Source organism: Podarcis vaucheri (assembly GCF_965113315.1).
Source record: "Podarcis vaucheri genome assembly, chromosome: 16".
NCBI lineage: Eukaryota > Metazoa > Chordata > Lepidosauria > Squamata > Lacertidae > Podarcis > Podarcis vaucheri.
In genome coordinates this window covers 5,006,510-5,024,039 of record NC_138754.1, presented here as the reverse complement: position 1 = coordinate 5,024,039, position 17,530 = coordinate 5,006,510, and the positions used below count along the sequence as shown (strand labels likewise).

The following is a 17,530-nucleotide window of genomic DNA, read 5'->3' as shown; positions in this document are numbered from 1 at the left end:
TACACACTGTAGCAGTGGCGTAGCGTGGGTTGTCAGCACCCGGGGCAAGGCAAGTAATTTGCGCCCCCTAATCCGTGGATTTGCGCCCCCTAACCCTAACCCCCAGATGTTGCGCCCGGTGTGGCCGGGCCCCCTGCACCCCCCACGCTACGCCACTGCACTGTAGGAGCTGCTATCCCTGCTTGGGTTGCTCACCAGCCACCCCTCCTTTTACACCTCCCCAAGGTGGGGTTGTGGGGAGGGTTGGTGAGCAACTGGAAGAGAGCCTTGCGTGTGCATCTCCTCCAATATTTATCCGACTTACAGAGACAGACAGAGAGATATGCGTGTTTAAGCAGAATTTTCCTGCGCAAGAAGGTGGCACTCACCCACGGGGAAAGAGGCAAGAACCACTCGGCCATTCAAGGATTGCGGAGCCCGGAAATTATCCACGAGGAGCTCTGGGTGAGCTTCGCCTTCCGCTGTACTATAGACAGATTTCTGCAGCTTCTCTAGCTGAAAGAGAAGAGGTAGATAAAGGTGGACTTGAGGCAGCCCTGTCTCTGTACTGTGGGAGGAGGAACTCTCCACCTGTCCCCCGAAAAAAACCTCGGCTCGTTGACCCAGAGTCACCCAAGGAACTGACCTTTTCCATAGTTAAAAGCCCGCTCCTCATTTAATCCCCTCTTTTTAAAAAAAGATATTTATTGAAGTTTTACAAATTATATCAAACAAACCAATACACAAACACAAAAAAAACCCAAGTATAATTTCAGAACCTTATTTTCTTAAAACTTACTTCACCGACCTCCTCATACCTCCCCTTTCTGCATTCCCATTTTAAATATTTAGTTCAGCAAATCCTCACCCTTAATTTTATCTAATTGTCAACCTTTCTTTTCTTTTAACTTAATCTTTACAGCTGTACTCCGTTTAATTTTTAAAGCCGCCTCATTCTAACACACATTGATTTTGCAATATTTCTTAAGATAGTTCTTAAATTTCTTCCAATCTTCTTCCGCCATCTCTCTTCCCTGGTCCCGGATTCTGCCGGCCATTTCTGCCAAACCCATGTAGTCAATCACCTTCATCTCCCCTGTGAAGGAGGCCAGGCTGAGAGGCTGTGACTGGCCGCAAAGCCACACCCAACGAGCTTCATGGATTTGAACCCTGGTTTCCAGGGTCCTAGTCTGGCACTCTAACCACTATGCCACACCGGCTCACGAGCTAAAACCCCCTAGGATTCTCTGTGGCTGTGAAATGGGTACAAAACCAAGGGTAAGGTAAGATTCCGGCATTTCGGGGGTCAGGCTAGAGGACCGCCAGGTCCCTTTCCCCATGATTCTAAATTTCCAGTGCAGCCCTTCCCCACTCACCTAGCACTGAACATCGCTCTGGGTTTTCGGGGGGTGAGCCTAAGGGTTTGTGTGTGATGAGAAGATACCTGGGCAGCCGAGAGCTGGACGGGCTGGTGGAAGACAGTCCACAGCACGCTCTGGAAGCAAGGCGGGGTGGTCAGAGAGCCGTTGTAGCGGAAAAAGTGGCCCAAATGTACCGGCAGGAGGTCGCGGACGTTGAACGGGGCAACGGTGGTTTTCTGTTCTGTCCGGGAGATGTGAGCAGAGGAAAGAGAGGAGGAGAATGAAGCGCCCATAACGCAACAGGACAGCTTCAGTGGCTGTTTATCAGCTCCACCTGGTACGCAGGTGGAGACCCTCCCTGCCCTCAGACTGTCTTGCCAGAGTGGTGCATGCTCTGGTTATCTCCCCCTTGGACTACTGCAATGCGCTCTACGTGGGGCTACCTTTGAAAGTGACCCGGAAACTGCAATTAATCCAGAATGTGGCAGCCAGACTGGGGACTGGGAGCGGCCGCCGAGACCATATAATACAGGTCTTGAAAGACCTACATTGGCTCCCAGTACATTTCCGAGCACAATTCAAAGTGTTGGTGCTGACCTTGAAAGCCCTAAACGGCCTTGGTCCAGTATACCTGAAGGAGCATCTCCACCCCCATCGTTCAGCCCAGACACTGAGGTCCAGCTCTGAGGGCCTTCTGGCAGTTCCCCTACTGTGAGAAGCCAAGTTACAAGGAACCACGCAGAGGGCCTTCTTGGTGGTGGTGCCTGCCCTGTGGAACGCCCTCCCACCAGATGTCAAAGAGAACCCACAACGCCACCTGCGTCCCTACAATTCTCTGATTCTATGTGTGATGGCCTGGGACTCGGACTCAGGCTTGGGCTCGGAGCCAGAGGAGTCTCAGTCCACACCGGATCCTTTCCCTCAGGCGGCAGCTGAACCTAGTCTGGGGCCTGATTCTGAAGAGTCCCAGTCTGCACAGGCTCCCCTGCAACAAGCACCAGCTGGGCCGAGTCAGGGACCTGATCCTGCCCTGGCTCCAGATGTGGGGATGACCTCGTTGCCTCCAGCTGGGCCATCCCTTACAGCTGCTCCACTACCGGTTGGGTCAGGGGAGGCTGAGGCGGCCTCTGGGTCTAGTAACCCACCAATGTCTCCCGAGCTGCAGAGACTGAGGTCTGAGAGAAGGTGAGACCTGAGTACTCGCAGGAGGAGTGCTTGCCTTCGGCTGAAACAGGGAGGTGAGTCGCCGGGGGATCAGGACCGGCCAACAACGATAAAAGGCTGCTGGACGTCGCCCCAGGTTGCGGGAGCAACATTGCTGTTTGCCAGAACCTGCCTGTGACCCTGTGCCTGACCTTGCCTGGTTTCCTGCCTCGTGTCCTGCCTTGACCCTGTCGGACTGACTCCTTGCAGAACCCTTGTATTCGGGACCAGACCTGGACCGCGTTACTCGGGTTACCCCCGGGCCCAGCACACTGTGTGCCATTGGCTTGATCCAGCAGGGCATTTCTAATGAAACCTCCAGCTCCAGAGGCAGTCTATCATCCTTTCTAGGTGCTTAGGGGTATTTGACCACTGGGTGAATGGGATGCTGGACTAGATGGGTCCTCCTTTTTCAAACGCTGCTCTTTTTCACGTTCCAAATCCCATTTCTCTCTCTCTCACACACACACACACACACACAATCCTGCCTGCCCTAATTGGTCAAGAGGGACGATTCACCTGCATACTGGATCTTGTCCAGGAGGTCCAGGATGTGGTCGTAGGCAGGATTCTCCGCATCGCCGGCCTGCCAGACACATTGGGAAGAGAGGAGATCGGACGGGTGAGCTATTGTTATTTCCTTATTTCTGTGGTGCCCTGAGAGGTTCCTGCCCCAGAGAACATACACAAGCTTCATATGGACAGCTTTTCAGGCGCATTGTGGCTTTGCTATTGTAATGCTTACCTCCAGGAAAACGCCCAAGACCGCCAGTCCATCTGGGTGGTGCATTGCCAAACTCACGTTGCTGTACTTCTCCGAGTTGTAATGGACAACGTGAAGCTGAGAGAGAAAGAGAGACAGAAAGAGAGATTGAGAAAGAGAATCAGGAGATCTACTGCATGTGGCTTAGCGAGGGGCGCAGATCACCTGCGATTAATAATAATAATAATAATAATAATAATAATTTAAAAAAAATTTTATTTATATCCCGCCCTCCCCAGCCGAAGCCAGGCTCAGAGCGGCTAACAACAGTAAAAGTAACACACTTTACATAAAATCACAATCAATTAATTGAAATACATTCTAAAATCAATTCATTGCCTTGCTGTAATCTAGCTTTGACCTTTGATAATGCCTGTGACTTTTAAAAGCAATTTGGGGGGAAAAGAGGACAGAGCAGACCCAGTCCTAGCAGCCACCCGTTCCCTCATTCTGCCACAATCCTTTGTGAATCCTTCAGGCAGGCTCTGTAAGTCACTTTCAGGCACTTTTGTGTAAGAAGCAATAGATAAATGTAATAAACCAGCACCTTCAAACCTAGTGATGCTCAGGAATTCTAAGCAACAAACAAACAAACAAAATCGGTCCAATTTTTTGAACTCTGGGTTCAGAAACAGAGCAGTTTTGAAAGCGGTGCTTAAAACCGGCGCACTTTCGGTGGTGAAAATCAGCACAGTTTTTAAACTGGTGGGTTAAAATCAGCATTCTTTTGAAATCGGTGGTTAAAATCAGTGCCCGCTTCGACGGCCCAGTCAGCTATCTTGATTTCAAAATGGCATCCAAAAACACAAGAAGGAAACCTGCTTCTCGTCCTCAGGAACCGCCGTACGAAATTCGGCGGTGACATCTTAAGGGGTGTCCGAATGCACCGCGAACAAACGGCCTTCCATAGCAGGGAAGAAAATTACAAGGATGAGCCGTCGTCCTGCCCCGGGTGCAAAAAAAAAGGCGTTTCTGATTCCCCCAGCCCTCGGGGCGTCTGCTATGAGTTTTAAGCCGGTCACCCGTCTACTGTTGCCATGGCTGGGTCAGCCCAGGTCTCCTTTAGCGCTTGCTCTGACAAAAGAACTTCAGCCATTTCCCTCCCCTCTTTCTTCCCGCGCTCTTAATTCTCGCTGTCCCGGGCTGCCCTCATTAATCCCCCACCGCCCCTCCGTGAACTGGAGGGATCTTAAATCCGGCCAAAGTCCTCCATCTTTCTGGAGCAATTACACAAATTTGCAAAGGTGGCTCTGCCTCCCGTTTCAGGGCCTGAAGCTGCCCAGAGGAAGGACGCTAAATCTCCTGCGTCGTGCATTTTCGTCGCACGCTACCTGGTTATATTTTCTACGGAAGTGCAGTTTTGTACAAATAAAAAAAATTAAGTGTGTGAGAGAGAGGGAGGGAGGGAGGGAGAGGTGAACTTGTCAATTCCAGTGTCCTTCAGCTTCTCATTTTTCCAATCATAAGTTCAACACTCTGCATTAGCTTGAGAATCTAATTTTAAGTTCCCCGTGAAAATTCACCGGCAAATTTTTAGCACAGATTTCCCCCTGATTCATACATTTTTAGAGAGAGTCCGTGTGGACTGAAGAGTGGACTGAAGAGACCAGGGCTCCAATCCCTGCTCAGCCAGGAAACTCGGTGGGTGACCTGGAAGGAGGTGTGGGGTGGAAGCAGTTCCTGCCTCTAGGCCTGACCTACCCCACAGAGTTGTTGAGAAGGTTAATTGGGGAGGAGACATGTGTACGCCACCTTGATCTTCTTGAAGTGTGGGCTGCAAGAATAAATAAATGTCTGATAAAATGAAATAACTACATGCAATTTTGCCTAACATGCTTGTTTCTGCAAAGCCTCCTCAAGTTAAACCTTTTTGTGTGTCATTTCCCCTGATATATCGATTTTTGTGCGTACTTTAGTATATATACTTTACTTTAGTATATATAGGGACGCGGGTGGCGCTATGGGTTAAACCACAGAGCCTAGGACTTGCCGATCAGAAGGTCGTGGTTCGAATCCCCGCAACGGGGTGAGCTCCCGTTACTCGGTCCCTGCACCTGCCAACCTAGCAGTTCAAAAGCACGTCAAAGTCCAAGTAGATAAATAGGTACCACTCCGGCGGGAAGGTAAACGGCGTTTCAGTGTGCTGCTCTGGTTCGCCAGAAGCGGCTTAGTCATGCTGGCCACATGACCCAGAAGCTGTACGCTGGCCAATAAAGTGAGATGAGCGCTGCAACCCCAGAGTCGGCCACGACTGGACCTAACGGTCAGGGGTCCTTTTTTTAGTATATGCATTTTCGTATACGTGACTCAGCTGAAGAACTACAGTGCAAAATTTGGAGGAGTGTGAATGTTTTGCTCTGGCCTACTTACTTCTGCCGGGAAGGGCCTCCCATCCACCTTGTGCTCTGAGCCTTCGATGCTCCCCTTCCTCCCCCAGTGGAGGTGCAGCTGAACGGCCGTAAACATCTTGGGCAAACCGTGCAGTTGCATGCTTGGGGGCAGAGACATCTGCACTGCAAGAGAAAGAGGGAGGGAGAGAGAAGCCACAAGGTCCTCATTCTGGTGGTTGCAAACCCTCCAACCTTTCTCCGTTGAAAACAGGGACGTCCCATTCCATATTGATAATTCTATTATTTATACCCCATACCGTCTTACTGGGTTGCCCCGGCCATTCTGGGCTACATACAGTCATACTGAAGGGACAGGTTACCCAAACCTGACTGTGTAGTCACCCCAACTAGGCCCCAAACTTCCCAAATTCTTTCTTTGAGGGTCCATTAGCTAAAATTCATTAGCTTGAGCTATATAACACAAAGTAGCTGAATAAACAAAGCCTTCTCCTTTATCAGTCCATGAAGGCGTAATAGATGGCCTTGTCAGTTCCGAGTAGAGACGGGATGGCGCTTCCAACTTATCTTACCAGTTGTAACACGCTGATGCACAGACCCCAGGAATGGCGCCAGGAGTGCCAGATAAAAGTACAGAAACAATTTCTACTCATGCTCAAGGATGCAAATTTATGTGTACAAATTCATGAGGCTGGATTCCTGGGGAGGGGGAAAGGGGACCTACAGGGAATATAGGCTGTATGTAACTGCTCTTTAGGTGTGCTTGCTTGTGACTGATCACGCAGTGCCTTTCTGCTATTCCAGAGAGCAGAAATAAACTCTTTCTCTGAACCTACCCTCGGTGTCAGTTGGCTCCTTCCTCCCTCCCGGGAGCAACCTCCCGGGAAAGGTCTGAAAAGCTACATTTCCTCCGGTTACGAACCCTGCGGGTTGCACGTTTTCAGATTGCGGACCACGCCGAACCCAGAAGTACCGGAACGGGTTACGTTCGGGTTTCGTGCTTGCGCAGAAGCCCAAAATGACATCACGCGCATGCGCAGAAGTGCCAGATCTCGTCATGCGCGTGCGCAGATGTGGAGCTGTGGGTTGCAAACCCTGCGGGTTGGGAATGTGCCACCCGCACCGATCACATTCGCAACTCAAGTTACGACTGTATATAAAAACATAATAAAACATTAAACATTTTTTAAAAAAACTTCCCTATACAGGATTGCTTTCAGACAGCTCAGGGGTCAGATAACTGCATACCCGCCAACATTTTCCCAAGGAAAATAGGGACGTCCTAAGGAAAAGCGGGACATTCCGGGCTCAAATCAGAAACTGGGATGGCTTCTCTAAATCGGGGATGTCTCTGGCAAATAGGGACACTCAGAGGGTCTGTGATTGGATGGGGAGAACCATTGCTTTCTTCAGCCCTTCATTGCAAGAAGAAGGATTATTATTCGCATGTGCAAGGAGAATGGATCTTGCCCTGGAGTTGCCAGGTGAACAACTGGCCACATTTCGTCACCATGGTAACGGACCAGCATCTTCCCTGGTACAGAGGTCTCCATGGCGACGTGGAGGGGAGTCTTCCTGGCACCAGAGATTTTGCAGGCCTGGGCTGTAGCCATGGGCCAACCGCTGTTCAACAAGGTGATTATACATGACAGGACATGTGCTAGCATCTTGCATTTTTCTATTTTTGTGTATCGAATCTGCCTTTCCATCCTGCAGCGTTCTGGCAGGGAGCGTTCCCTAACCCCAGGAAAATAGAAAATACAGATGGCAGATGGGGTTGGGGAAAGGGGGAGTGCCGTTAAGTCCCATAAACAGCCTCACCTGTGTGTCCGTTATTTATCAGGGTGAAGTCATCGCCTCCTGGATTCCGATACCCCGATGTCTCAACCGGAGGCAAGGAAGGGTCGTATTGGACTGTTCCCGTGTCAATATCGATAGGGGACTGAGCTTTCCACCCACAGTCTGGGTAATTGTCCGGCCAGTGCTCCTGTCCGTGGGACCCTGAGAAGGAAGAATATAAACTGTTATGTACTGAAGTTCTCACCCTGGGCCAGCAGGGGGATACTGTAGATAGTTATGCAAATAAGGGTTCGAAAATGACGTTCAGTGATTGGATAGATTTAGAAAATTGTTACAGTTACGTTGTACTGGAGCTCTATATAAGCAGGCTGACTGAACCCTTCAGTTCAGTTCTGTCCTGGCCTATGAATAAAGAAGAGCTGTTTGAAGAATCGCTGTGTTGACTGATATGTTCACCCACAACTTAACATAAACACTGATCACTGAGGCAGCAATGTGCTAGTGGGGAGGAGAGATTCGGGGCAGATAAAAGAGCATCCTTCTTCACACAGTGCATAGTTAAACTATGGAACTCCCTGCCACAGGAATCAGCGATGGCCGCCAATACGCAGGCAAATTTGGAGGGGAAGGCTATTGATGGCTACTAGCCAGGACAGCTCTGTTCTGCCTCCACAGTCGGAGGCAGAAATGCTTCTGTGGATGCTGGAAACCACAGGAGAGGAGAACCGGTCCTGTGTTCAAGTCCTGATTGTGGGTTTCCTGAAAGAGGCATCTGTTTGGCCACTGTGAGAACAGGATGCAGGATAAGATAGGCCTTTGGCCTGATCCTGCAGGGTCTTATTCTGTTTTTAGGGAAAATCAGGAGTTGGTAAATGCACAACTTTGAGCCATCTCTCTCTCTCTCTCTCTCTCTCTCTCTCTCTCTCTCTCTCTCTCTCTCCTTCCTCTCTATTGTTTAATTTTTATTAAGTTTTTCTATTTCACATTTTAGAATCTTCATTTAAACAACTTTAAAATATCAGTGACTTCCCTTCTTCCCTTTCCATGGTTCAGTTTGCATGCCATCGATCCCTGCATATTTTACATAAACTAAACCATTCAGTATTGAATTTTTACATCCATCAAAACTTATTTACACTGCTGAATATATCTTAATGCTGCCAACGTTTTCATACGTACACAATCTTCACCCATATATTCAATAAACATTTTCCAGTCTTCTTTAAATGTATATTCTTCTTGTTCTCTTATTCTATAAGTTAAGTCTGCAAGCTGAGCATATTCCATCAGTTTAAGTTGTCATTCCTCTTTCGTTGGGACCTCGCTCGTTTTCCATTTTTGGGCTAACAAAACACGGGCCGCAGTAGTGCCATAAATAAGTAACCTTTTTTGACACCTGGGAATTTCTGTCTGAATTATCCCCAACAAAAAGGACTCTGGGTATTGGGGGGGGGGGTGTTTTTGTTTTTGAAAAAGTGCTTTTAAACATTCCCTTGGTGCATCAACCTCCCAGCAGTGCCATAAGTATATCGCCAAGTGACTCTAATTTCATGCCCCACACTGGATACAGTGGTACCTCGGGTCACAGACACTTCAGGTTACAGACGCTTCAGGTTACAGACTCTGCTAACCCAGAAATAGTACCTCGGGTTAAGAACTTTGCTTCAGGATGAGAACAGAAATCGCGTGGCGGCAGTAGGAGGCCCCTGAAGTGGTGCTTCAGGTTAAGAACAGTTTCAGATTAAGAACAGACCTCCGGAACAAATTAAGTTCTTAACCCAAGGTACCACCGTACAACCCTTGATTTCATTCATGAGAGATGTTCTTTCAAATCACCTATCCCTGTACAAGCCCATTCAGACCTTGAGGTCAATCTCCAAGCTCCTTCTCTGTGATCAGCAAAAGAACGGTCCTTTTCTGCCATAATCATTATTCATTTAAGGTTCTTTCCCCCCATCTAACTTTTATTGAAGTTTTGAAATTATAAGAAAAGGAAAAATTTCCAGAACGAAAGCGAGAAAGAGAAGAGAGAAGAAATTGTGGGGATTAAGCATTAAGCACCATCAGGGCAGAGACGGAACATCGGCAGAGGAGAATATCTTCCGTGGTGTAAACAAATGCTTCTAAGTATTTGGAAAAGGAAACGTTGTGCTAATACATGTGATGGATCAAACAAGAATGTGTTAATCTTAATTCCCTTGCTTTCTTATCACATACAGTGGTGCCTCTGGTTGCGAACGGGATCCGTTCCGAAGCTCCATTCGTAACATGAAAAGAGCACAACCCACAGCGGCGCATCTGTGCATGCCCAGGTTGCGATTCGGCACTTCTGGGCATGCACGTGACGTCATTTTGTGCGTCTGCGCATGCGGCAAAACCCGGAAGTAACCCTTTCTGGTACTTCCGGGTCGCCGCAGGACGTAACCTGAAAGAACGTAACATGAAGTGGACGTAACAAGAGGTATGACTGTATACAACATAGGAATAGAGAGATGATAAAATTAAAATAAAAAAGCAAGGGTGTGCTGTATCTTGCTGATAGTATGTTCTTGTAATGCTTACTCTATAGTAACCTGCAAGGACCATCTGAAAAAGCTATTGCTTAGCTTTGAGGAGCACATGGAAAGCTTTGAGATGTCCCTAGTCCTCCAGCCTAGAAGGCTGGAAGACATCAGACCAACCGCTTGGGCGCGATGACAGCTCCTCAGACATGGCCTCTCTCAACACAGGCCGCCGGGCGCGAGAGCAGGCGGAAGGAACTGGTAGCGCAGAGGTGTTCTGGGGTGATTATTTGGGGTCCAGACCGAGGGAGGAAGGAAAGGGCATCATCTTTGAGAGCCTGTTGCTGACAGAACACCAAACTACTGGCAGCCAATTTGGAGCGAAGGGGCCTCCAATTTGGACCAAAGCCCCCAAGCCAGATGAGCGCGTAACCCCAGTTGGTCTCTAAGGTGCTACTGGACAATTTTTTGTTTTTTTACATATTTCGAGATGGGTGGGGTATTCTTATTATTATGGAATAGGGCGTGTCCCTATTTTCTTCAGAGAAATGTTGGAGGGTACGAAATCTTGTTGCTTTCAGTAAGAACTGATGCCCAGTGCAGGCTCAAAAACATTTCCCCCCGTAGTTGCTGACTGATACATAAAAGCACTTGCTATGGGCAGGAACTGTGGAAAAACGGGATTTTTAAGTATATATGCGTGTATAATTGGACACCCATGTGAAAAGGCATTTTAAATTCTGGAGTTTCTAAGCCAGCAAACGTAAAAAAATGAAAAAGCATGAGACCAGAAAAGATTTATTCAAATTAACCATAAAAACTGATCCTGATGAATACACAGCCTGCATCTGACCATGCCCAAAATCTGTGCCACTGTCCACCGCGCTGCCACCCACAAAGAGTTTTTTGTCTGTCCTCATCTGCTTCCTAGCATTGGCACCCAGTGCCAGTTCCGCCAGTAATAAGGGACGTCTTTTCCTCGCCAAAAAAAAAAGGCGAAAAGGCAAGTCAGGTCCTCTTTCTTTCTGTGAAAGAGGTTTGCTTCTGAATGCCCCCCCCCCATGCAAGGCATGAGAAGCACATCACACGCTCCCTTGCATCTGAATTCAAGCGCTCGCCGGGCTCTGCGCTGGCTGCAAAAGTTTTCCTTCCATGCGGGGAAGCAAGGATAAAGCTGTTTGCTTTTTCCCTGCCTGGCGCAATTGTCATTCCGGTGGCCTAAGAGCTTAAAATGACAGCAGCATGGTTGGAGGCTTCGGGAATTGTTTTCCCGTCCCTTGGAATGAAAATTCGCCGCCACCACCAAACAGTTAGCCCGACCTATTGGAAAAGACATTTGTTTAGTCGTGTCCGACTCTTCGTGACCCCCTGGACCAGAGCACGCCAGGCACTCCTGTCTTCCACTGCCTCCCGCAGTTTGGTCAAACTCATGCTGGTAGCTTCGAGAACACTGTCCCACTATCTCGTCCTCCGTCATCCCCTTCTCCTTGTGCCCTCCATCTTTCCCAACATCAGGGTCTTTTCCAGGGAGTCTTCTCTTCTCATGAGGTGGCCAAAGTCTTGGAGCCTCAGCTTCATGATCTGTCCTTCCAGTGAGCACTCAGGGCTGATTTCCTTCAGAATGGAGAGGTTTGATCTTCTTGCAGTCCATGGGACTCTCAAGAGTCTCCTCCAGCACCAGAATTCAAAAGCGTCCATTCTTCGGCGATCAGCCTTCTTTATGGTCCAGCTCTCACTTCCATACATCACTAAAAGACATACAGATGACTAAACCTGAGCCCATGAATTTCACTGGGTTCTACTCTGAGTAGAGCTTCGTCTCGTGCAGCCCTTTGTTTTTCTGCAACTACGAAAAATGAATGAGGCAAGTGAACAACCTATCAGGGCAAGATTTGTATTAAAAAATAACTTTTCGGGAAATGAAGTCCTCGCAATTTCCCAGCCGTCGCTCATGCTTCTCAAGCCCTGCCCATTGTAGGAGGGGCCTGGGATGAACCAATGAGAGCTCAAGAGCCTTCCGGGGACTTTGACACCATTCTGCTTGGTTGTTGCCCCTCCGATTTTCTCCAACAGAGCGCCAACAGGTGAACTGACTAACCATCATGGTACACTGTTTTCTCCAATTTGGGGGTCATTTTTTATTATTTGCTGTTCAGGAGAGGTGAAGACATCAATATCAGCTTGTCTTGTAGGCTCATAGACTTGTCGGAAAAGACCCAAAGAGTCATCACAGGCAATGAAGGCATCCCAGTTTCTTCTTTTTTCAACATTTCCGAATCTATTTACCCTTTTTTTAAAAAGGTACTGGTCCTCATGAAAAATGATCAGCATGTTAAGGCAAATTTATTCCAATATGTGCACTTTCCCCATGTGATTTCCCTTAATAGAATACTTTTCTAAAACATTATTTTCACTGATAGATTTTGTGTGTGTGTGTGTGTGTGTGTGCGCGCGCACACACACACACACAATTATTAGGGAAACGATCACCCCCCAAAAAAAAAGCATCTCCATGCTTTCCCCTGCAAATGCATTTTTGAACGCGTTGCTTCGTCAGAGGCCTGCGTTGCAAAATTCAGAGAATTCCGAATTTTAAAGGGTGGCCGTGATTCGCTCTGCAGGGCATTTTGGGAAAAGCAAATTCGGATAGGTTCACCTTTAAACACGAACCAAAGAGAACCTCTCCCCCTTCATTGCAAATAACGCCAATCCCAGCTGAGGGATCTCAGCCGGCCTTCGCCGCCACCACGGCTAAGCCCTTTTCAGCCCTTCAACATCAACAATGCCTTTGTTTCTTTCCCATGAGTTGGCCACTCTGGGTGAGCTTAAGGGGGTGGGATGGAACTGGATTACTCCCCGTGAAAGAGGATCAAGCTTGCCTGGCTGAGTGCCGCAATGCTAACCTCATTGGAACGTCGCCGGTTCCTTTGCTAATTGGGACGGTGATTTGGTGCGGAAGGTTTTAGCTGGGGGAAAACAGCCGTGCGGCTGTAGAAAACACACTCAGCAGTTACAAAAGGGAATTTGGGGGCTTAGAGGCCAGAGGGGAGAATTGTTTTCTCTCTCTCCATGTAACACAGCCGTTCCCAAACTTTTTAGGGCCTCTCCCCACCTTGATTCCACAAACTCATCCCCGGTGCCCCTTACCCTGCCCTATACAAAGCATTATTCAGAATAACGGTTTGCGCGACCCAGTAAGGGGAAAATACTAACACACACACACACAAACTGAAAAAGCAACAACTAGTTGCACATTTATTGAAAATCCAGTGGAAACTATATGGTTTGATTAGTTCAGCAAAAGGGGGATTTGATCCAGTGGTGCCAGCCTCGAAAGATTCCATCAACGGTGTCTCCGAAAAATCTTACACATCACTTGGGAAGACAGGTGAACTAATAACACTGTACTGGAAGAAGCAAAGATCACCAGTGTTGAAGCAATGATTCTTCAACATCAACTTCGTTGGACTGGTCATGTTGTGCAGATGCCTGATCGTCTTCCAAAGCAACTACTCTACTCCGAACTTAAAAATGGAAAGTGTAATGCTGGTGGTCAACAAAAGAGGTTTAAAGACTGTCTCAAGGCAAATCTTTAAAAATGTAGTATAAACACTGACAACGGGGAAACACTGGCCTGTGAGCACTCCAGTTGGAGAACAGCCTTTAGCAAAGGTGTCATGGGCTTTGAAGACACTCGAACTCAGGACACAAGGGAGAGGAAGGCACGCTTGGCAAATCCACACCGGAATCAACCCCTGCCCGGAAACCAATGTCCCCACTGTGGAAGGACGTGTGGATCCAGAATTGGCCTCTACAGTCACTTACGGACTCATTGTTAAAACCGTGTTTATGGAAGACAATCTTACTTGGCTAAGATGATCGCCAAAGAAGAAGGAGCAGCTTTGCAAAGTCTGAGTCATTTATCCCTCCAATGCCCCCCCTTGCCTCTTGGCACCCTCTGGGTGATCCCACCCACCCTCAGGAAGACCACCTCTTGCTTTGGGAACCCCTGATTTAATCTATTTACATCCCGCCTTTTCCCCAAGTTGGGATCCATATTGTTGTTGTTTAGTCGTTTAGTTGTGCCCGACTCTTCGTGACGCCCTGGACCAGAGCACACAAGGCATTCCTATCTTCCACTGCCTTCCACTGTCAAACTCATGCTGGTAGCTTTGAGAACACTGTCCCACCATCTCATCCTCTGTCGTCCCCTTCTCTCCTTGTGCCCTCCATCTTTCCCAGCATCAGGGTCTTTTCCAGGGAGTCTTCTCTTCTCATGAGGTGGCCAAAGTCTTGGAGCCTCAGCTTCAGGATCTGTCCTTCCAGTGAGCACTCAGGGCTGATTTCCTTCAGAATGGATCAGTTTGTTCTTCTTGCAGTCCATGGGACTCTCAAGAGTCTCCTCCAGCACCAGAATTCAAAAGCCTCAATTCTTCAGCGATCAGCCTTCTTTATGGTCCAGCGCTCACTTCCATACATCACGACTGGGAAAACCGTAGCTTTAACTATACAGACCTTTGTTGGCAAGGTGATGTCTCTGCTTTTTAAGATGCTGTCTAGAGATCCACATAGAAGCATATAATTATAGAGTTGGAAGGGACCTCTGAGCATCTGCAATGCAGGAATATGCAGCTGTCCCGGACAGGGATCGAACCCACAACCTTGATGTTACCAGCACCATGCTCTAACCATCATAACGCAGCTTATGACATTTAACGGCAGTGTTATAAAATGCAAGGTGGCAAAAGCAAACTTGCTCAAAGCAGCCCCTAAAACACATCAGAGCACACTGAGCCCCTGCAATTTTCACTAGTGGCCAAAATTGTGGGGGAAAGTGTATTTTTGAGGTTTGATTGCCCATAACACCACCTTTTTGGGGAGCAATGCCATAAAATTATATATCAGTGGAAAGATAATTTAATGGAGAATGTAATGCAACAATGTCCATTCAATTATCTGTATTCTATCAAAGGTTATGGCCAATTAACCAGAAAAAGGAAGCAAAACTTGCTTAGGCTGCTATGCAGTACCTTTCCTTCATTTGAATGTAGCCAATGCGCATGAGTGTTTGCCCAGACAGCAGCATCATCTGAACCTTCGTTTCCAAAGGCCTGTCTGAGCAGGAAGGCGTCAGCCTGCCGGCGGAAGGATAACAAAGAGGGAGCCAGTCTAGACTTTCCCGGGAAGGAATTCCACAGTCTGGGAGCTGCCACAGAAAAGGCCCTGTCTCTTGTCACCACCAACCGGGCCTCTGATGCTGAGGAGACCAAGGGAACAGGAGCAGATCCTGGTAATATGCCTCCGCGTGTGAGGCCACTTCACAACCTCCCACCAGCCCTCGCAGCGCTGGCTTAAGCCAGGTAAACAAGGCGTTGGGTTTTGGGAAGGAATTGCAAGGCTCTGGCAGTCTGGTAATGGCTTGCCCAGCTTTGGGGAGGGGGGAGAGGACTCTAGGACCCTATCAGACCCTCCTTCCAGAAGCTGGGCAAACACCTACTAAATAATAATAATAAATTTTGTTTATACCCTGCCCTCCCCAGCCAAGACCGGGCTCAGGGCGGCTAACAACCGATATAAAAACAAATTAATTGAAATACAACTTAAAAACAAGATTAAAATACAACATTAAAATATTAAACCGCAGCCTCATTTCAATGGAAAGCTTTTTGGGGATGAAAACATCCGGTCTTCACCAAGGCTAACTAAGGCTAAATCCACCTTTGCAAGGTAATCACCAGGGATCTTAACACCCCGGTTGGTTTGCCTAGGGAGAAGCAATCTTTCAGGTTATTTGCCTCTCCCAAACCTGCATGAAACGAGCTTAATTATTTACTCTCTCTTAATTTATTGCATATGTGTTGCATTTATTTGCAATGTACATAGTAGTCTCCATTTGATCCTTGCAACAAGCCTACAGGAAAGGTTAGGACAAGAGTGAGCGACTGCTTCACAGGTCGCCCAACCAGCTTCACGGCAGAGTGGGGGATTCGAACCCTGGTCTCCCAGGTCCCCCTCTAACCGCTACACCACGCTGATGCCATAGGGAAAGAAGGCCGCTAGGCAAAGACCTTCTGTGCATGCTCAGGAGCTTTTTGTCGGACTACGCAGCCTGGCATTGCTTCCTTGGTGCTGGCTGCAACTCCGGGGAGGGGGCCTCCTCGAACGTGGCGCTGTGGCAAACTTACCACTGGCAGCAAATGAATGTGTTTGAAATTCTGGAAAGCAAATTCAGACACCGGGAGGACGAACAGCCTCTCCTTACCTTCGTATGTCCAGTGGGATCCTGCAAAGGGAGAAGAGAAGTGGTGAGTCAGTGTTGCTAAATCTTAGTATCGTCAGCAATAATCACCATGTATAAGTTAGATAAAAGAAAGGACTTAGTCACACAACACATAGTTAGACTCTGGAACTCCCTGCCACAGGAGGCAGTGAGGGCCAACAAAATGGGGGTCTTTGAAAGAAGATTGGTCAAATTCACAAGGAGAGGGCTATCAATGGCTACTAGGCATGCTGGCGATGCTCTGCGTCCACAGTGAGACGCAGTGATGCTTCTGAATACCAGGTGCTGGAAATTGCAGGAGGGGAGAAGGGTCTTGTGCTCAGGACTCTGTTTTCCTCTATTGCCCTCCCCCCCCCCAGCGATGCCCCATTGCAGGGCAAGAAGACACCAGCCCTCCCCTGCTGCTGCTCATTTGTATCTTATAATCTGAGGTAAAGGTAAAAGTAAAAGTAAAAGTAAAGGTAAAGGGACCCCTGACCATTAGGTCCAGTCGTGACTGACTCTGGGGTTGCGGTGCTCATCTCGCTTTAATGGCCGAGGGAGCCGGAGTACAGCTTCCGGGTCATGTGGCCAGCAGGACTAAGCCGCTTCTGGCGAACCAGAGCAGCGCACGGAAACGCCGTTTACCTTCCCGCCGGAGCGGCACCTATTTATCTACTTGCACCGGCGTGCTTTCAAACTGCTAGGTTGGCAGGAGCAGGGACCGAGCAACGGGAGCTCACCGCGTCGCGGGGATTCGAACTGCCGACCTTCCGATCGGCAAGTCCTAGGCTCTGTGGTTTAACCCACAGCGCCACCCGCATCCCATAATCTGAGGTAGACTGCATCTGATCCTGAGGTTCCATCTTGTCCTGTTAAGACACCTTTTGACAGCCGCAACTGCTCTCTCACGCACATCCCCGTCATCCCCATAATCCCATGTGGCATTTTGAAAAGTTTATTGGCCAGTACCACAGCCTTGCTCTCAGAGAGGTTCTGCCCTTTTAAGCTGGCTCCTTTCATACGTTTTGTTTTTTTAAAAAGACGAAGGAGCTTTTACAAAAGGTCATTCCATCCCCAGGGAATGTTTGAGAGTCCGCTCAAACACCGAATCTAAAAAGCCCATCTCCGATTACACTTTGGGAAAGCCAGTGAATGCTTTTAAATTTATTTGTAGCCGAAATATACATATCTTTACGTATACATGAATGCATGTATGTAGAGAGAGGGATATGTTAAATCACACCTGGGACCTAAAAGTGGCGAGCAGTCAGCTTCAACAGAAGAAACCTGAGTCGAAGCCGATAAGTGAATTG

The 17,530-nt window shown here is 48.3% G+C and overlaps 2 protein-coding genes across 3 annotated transcripts in view; both read right to left on the bottom strand.

Moving 5' to 3' along the window:
• Positions 1-17,530, bottom strand: part of LOC309520579 (uncharacterized protein) — a 123,448-nt gene that overhangs the window by 51,150 nt on the left and 54,768 nt on the right. The gene's annotated exons all lie outside the window — the stretch shown is intronic.
• The window catches only part of CA14 (carbonic anhydrase 14), a 31,948-nt gene that overhangs the window by 6,130 nt on the left and 8,288 nt on the right, over positions 1-17,530 (bottom strand). For both annotated transcript variants that reach the window (XM_082202454.1, XM_082202455.1), the window contains exons 2-8: positions 16,218-16,238; positions 7,476-7,655; positions 5,677-5,819; positions 3,289-3,384; positions 3,063-3,129; positions 1,424-1,581; positions 369-495 (exon numbers count right to left, since the gene is read on the bottom strand). In XM_082202454.1, the coding sequence (XP_082058580.1) occupies positions 369-495; positions 1,424-1,581; positions 3,063-3,129; positions 3,289-3,384; positions 5,677-5,819; positions 7,476-7,655; positions 16,218-16,238 (792 nt within the window). The remainder of the gene's footprint in view (positions 1-368; positions 496-1,423; positions 1,582-3,062; positions 3,130-3,288; positions 3,385-5,676; positions 5,820-7,475; positions 7,656-16,217; positions 16,239-17,530) is intronic.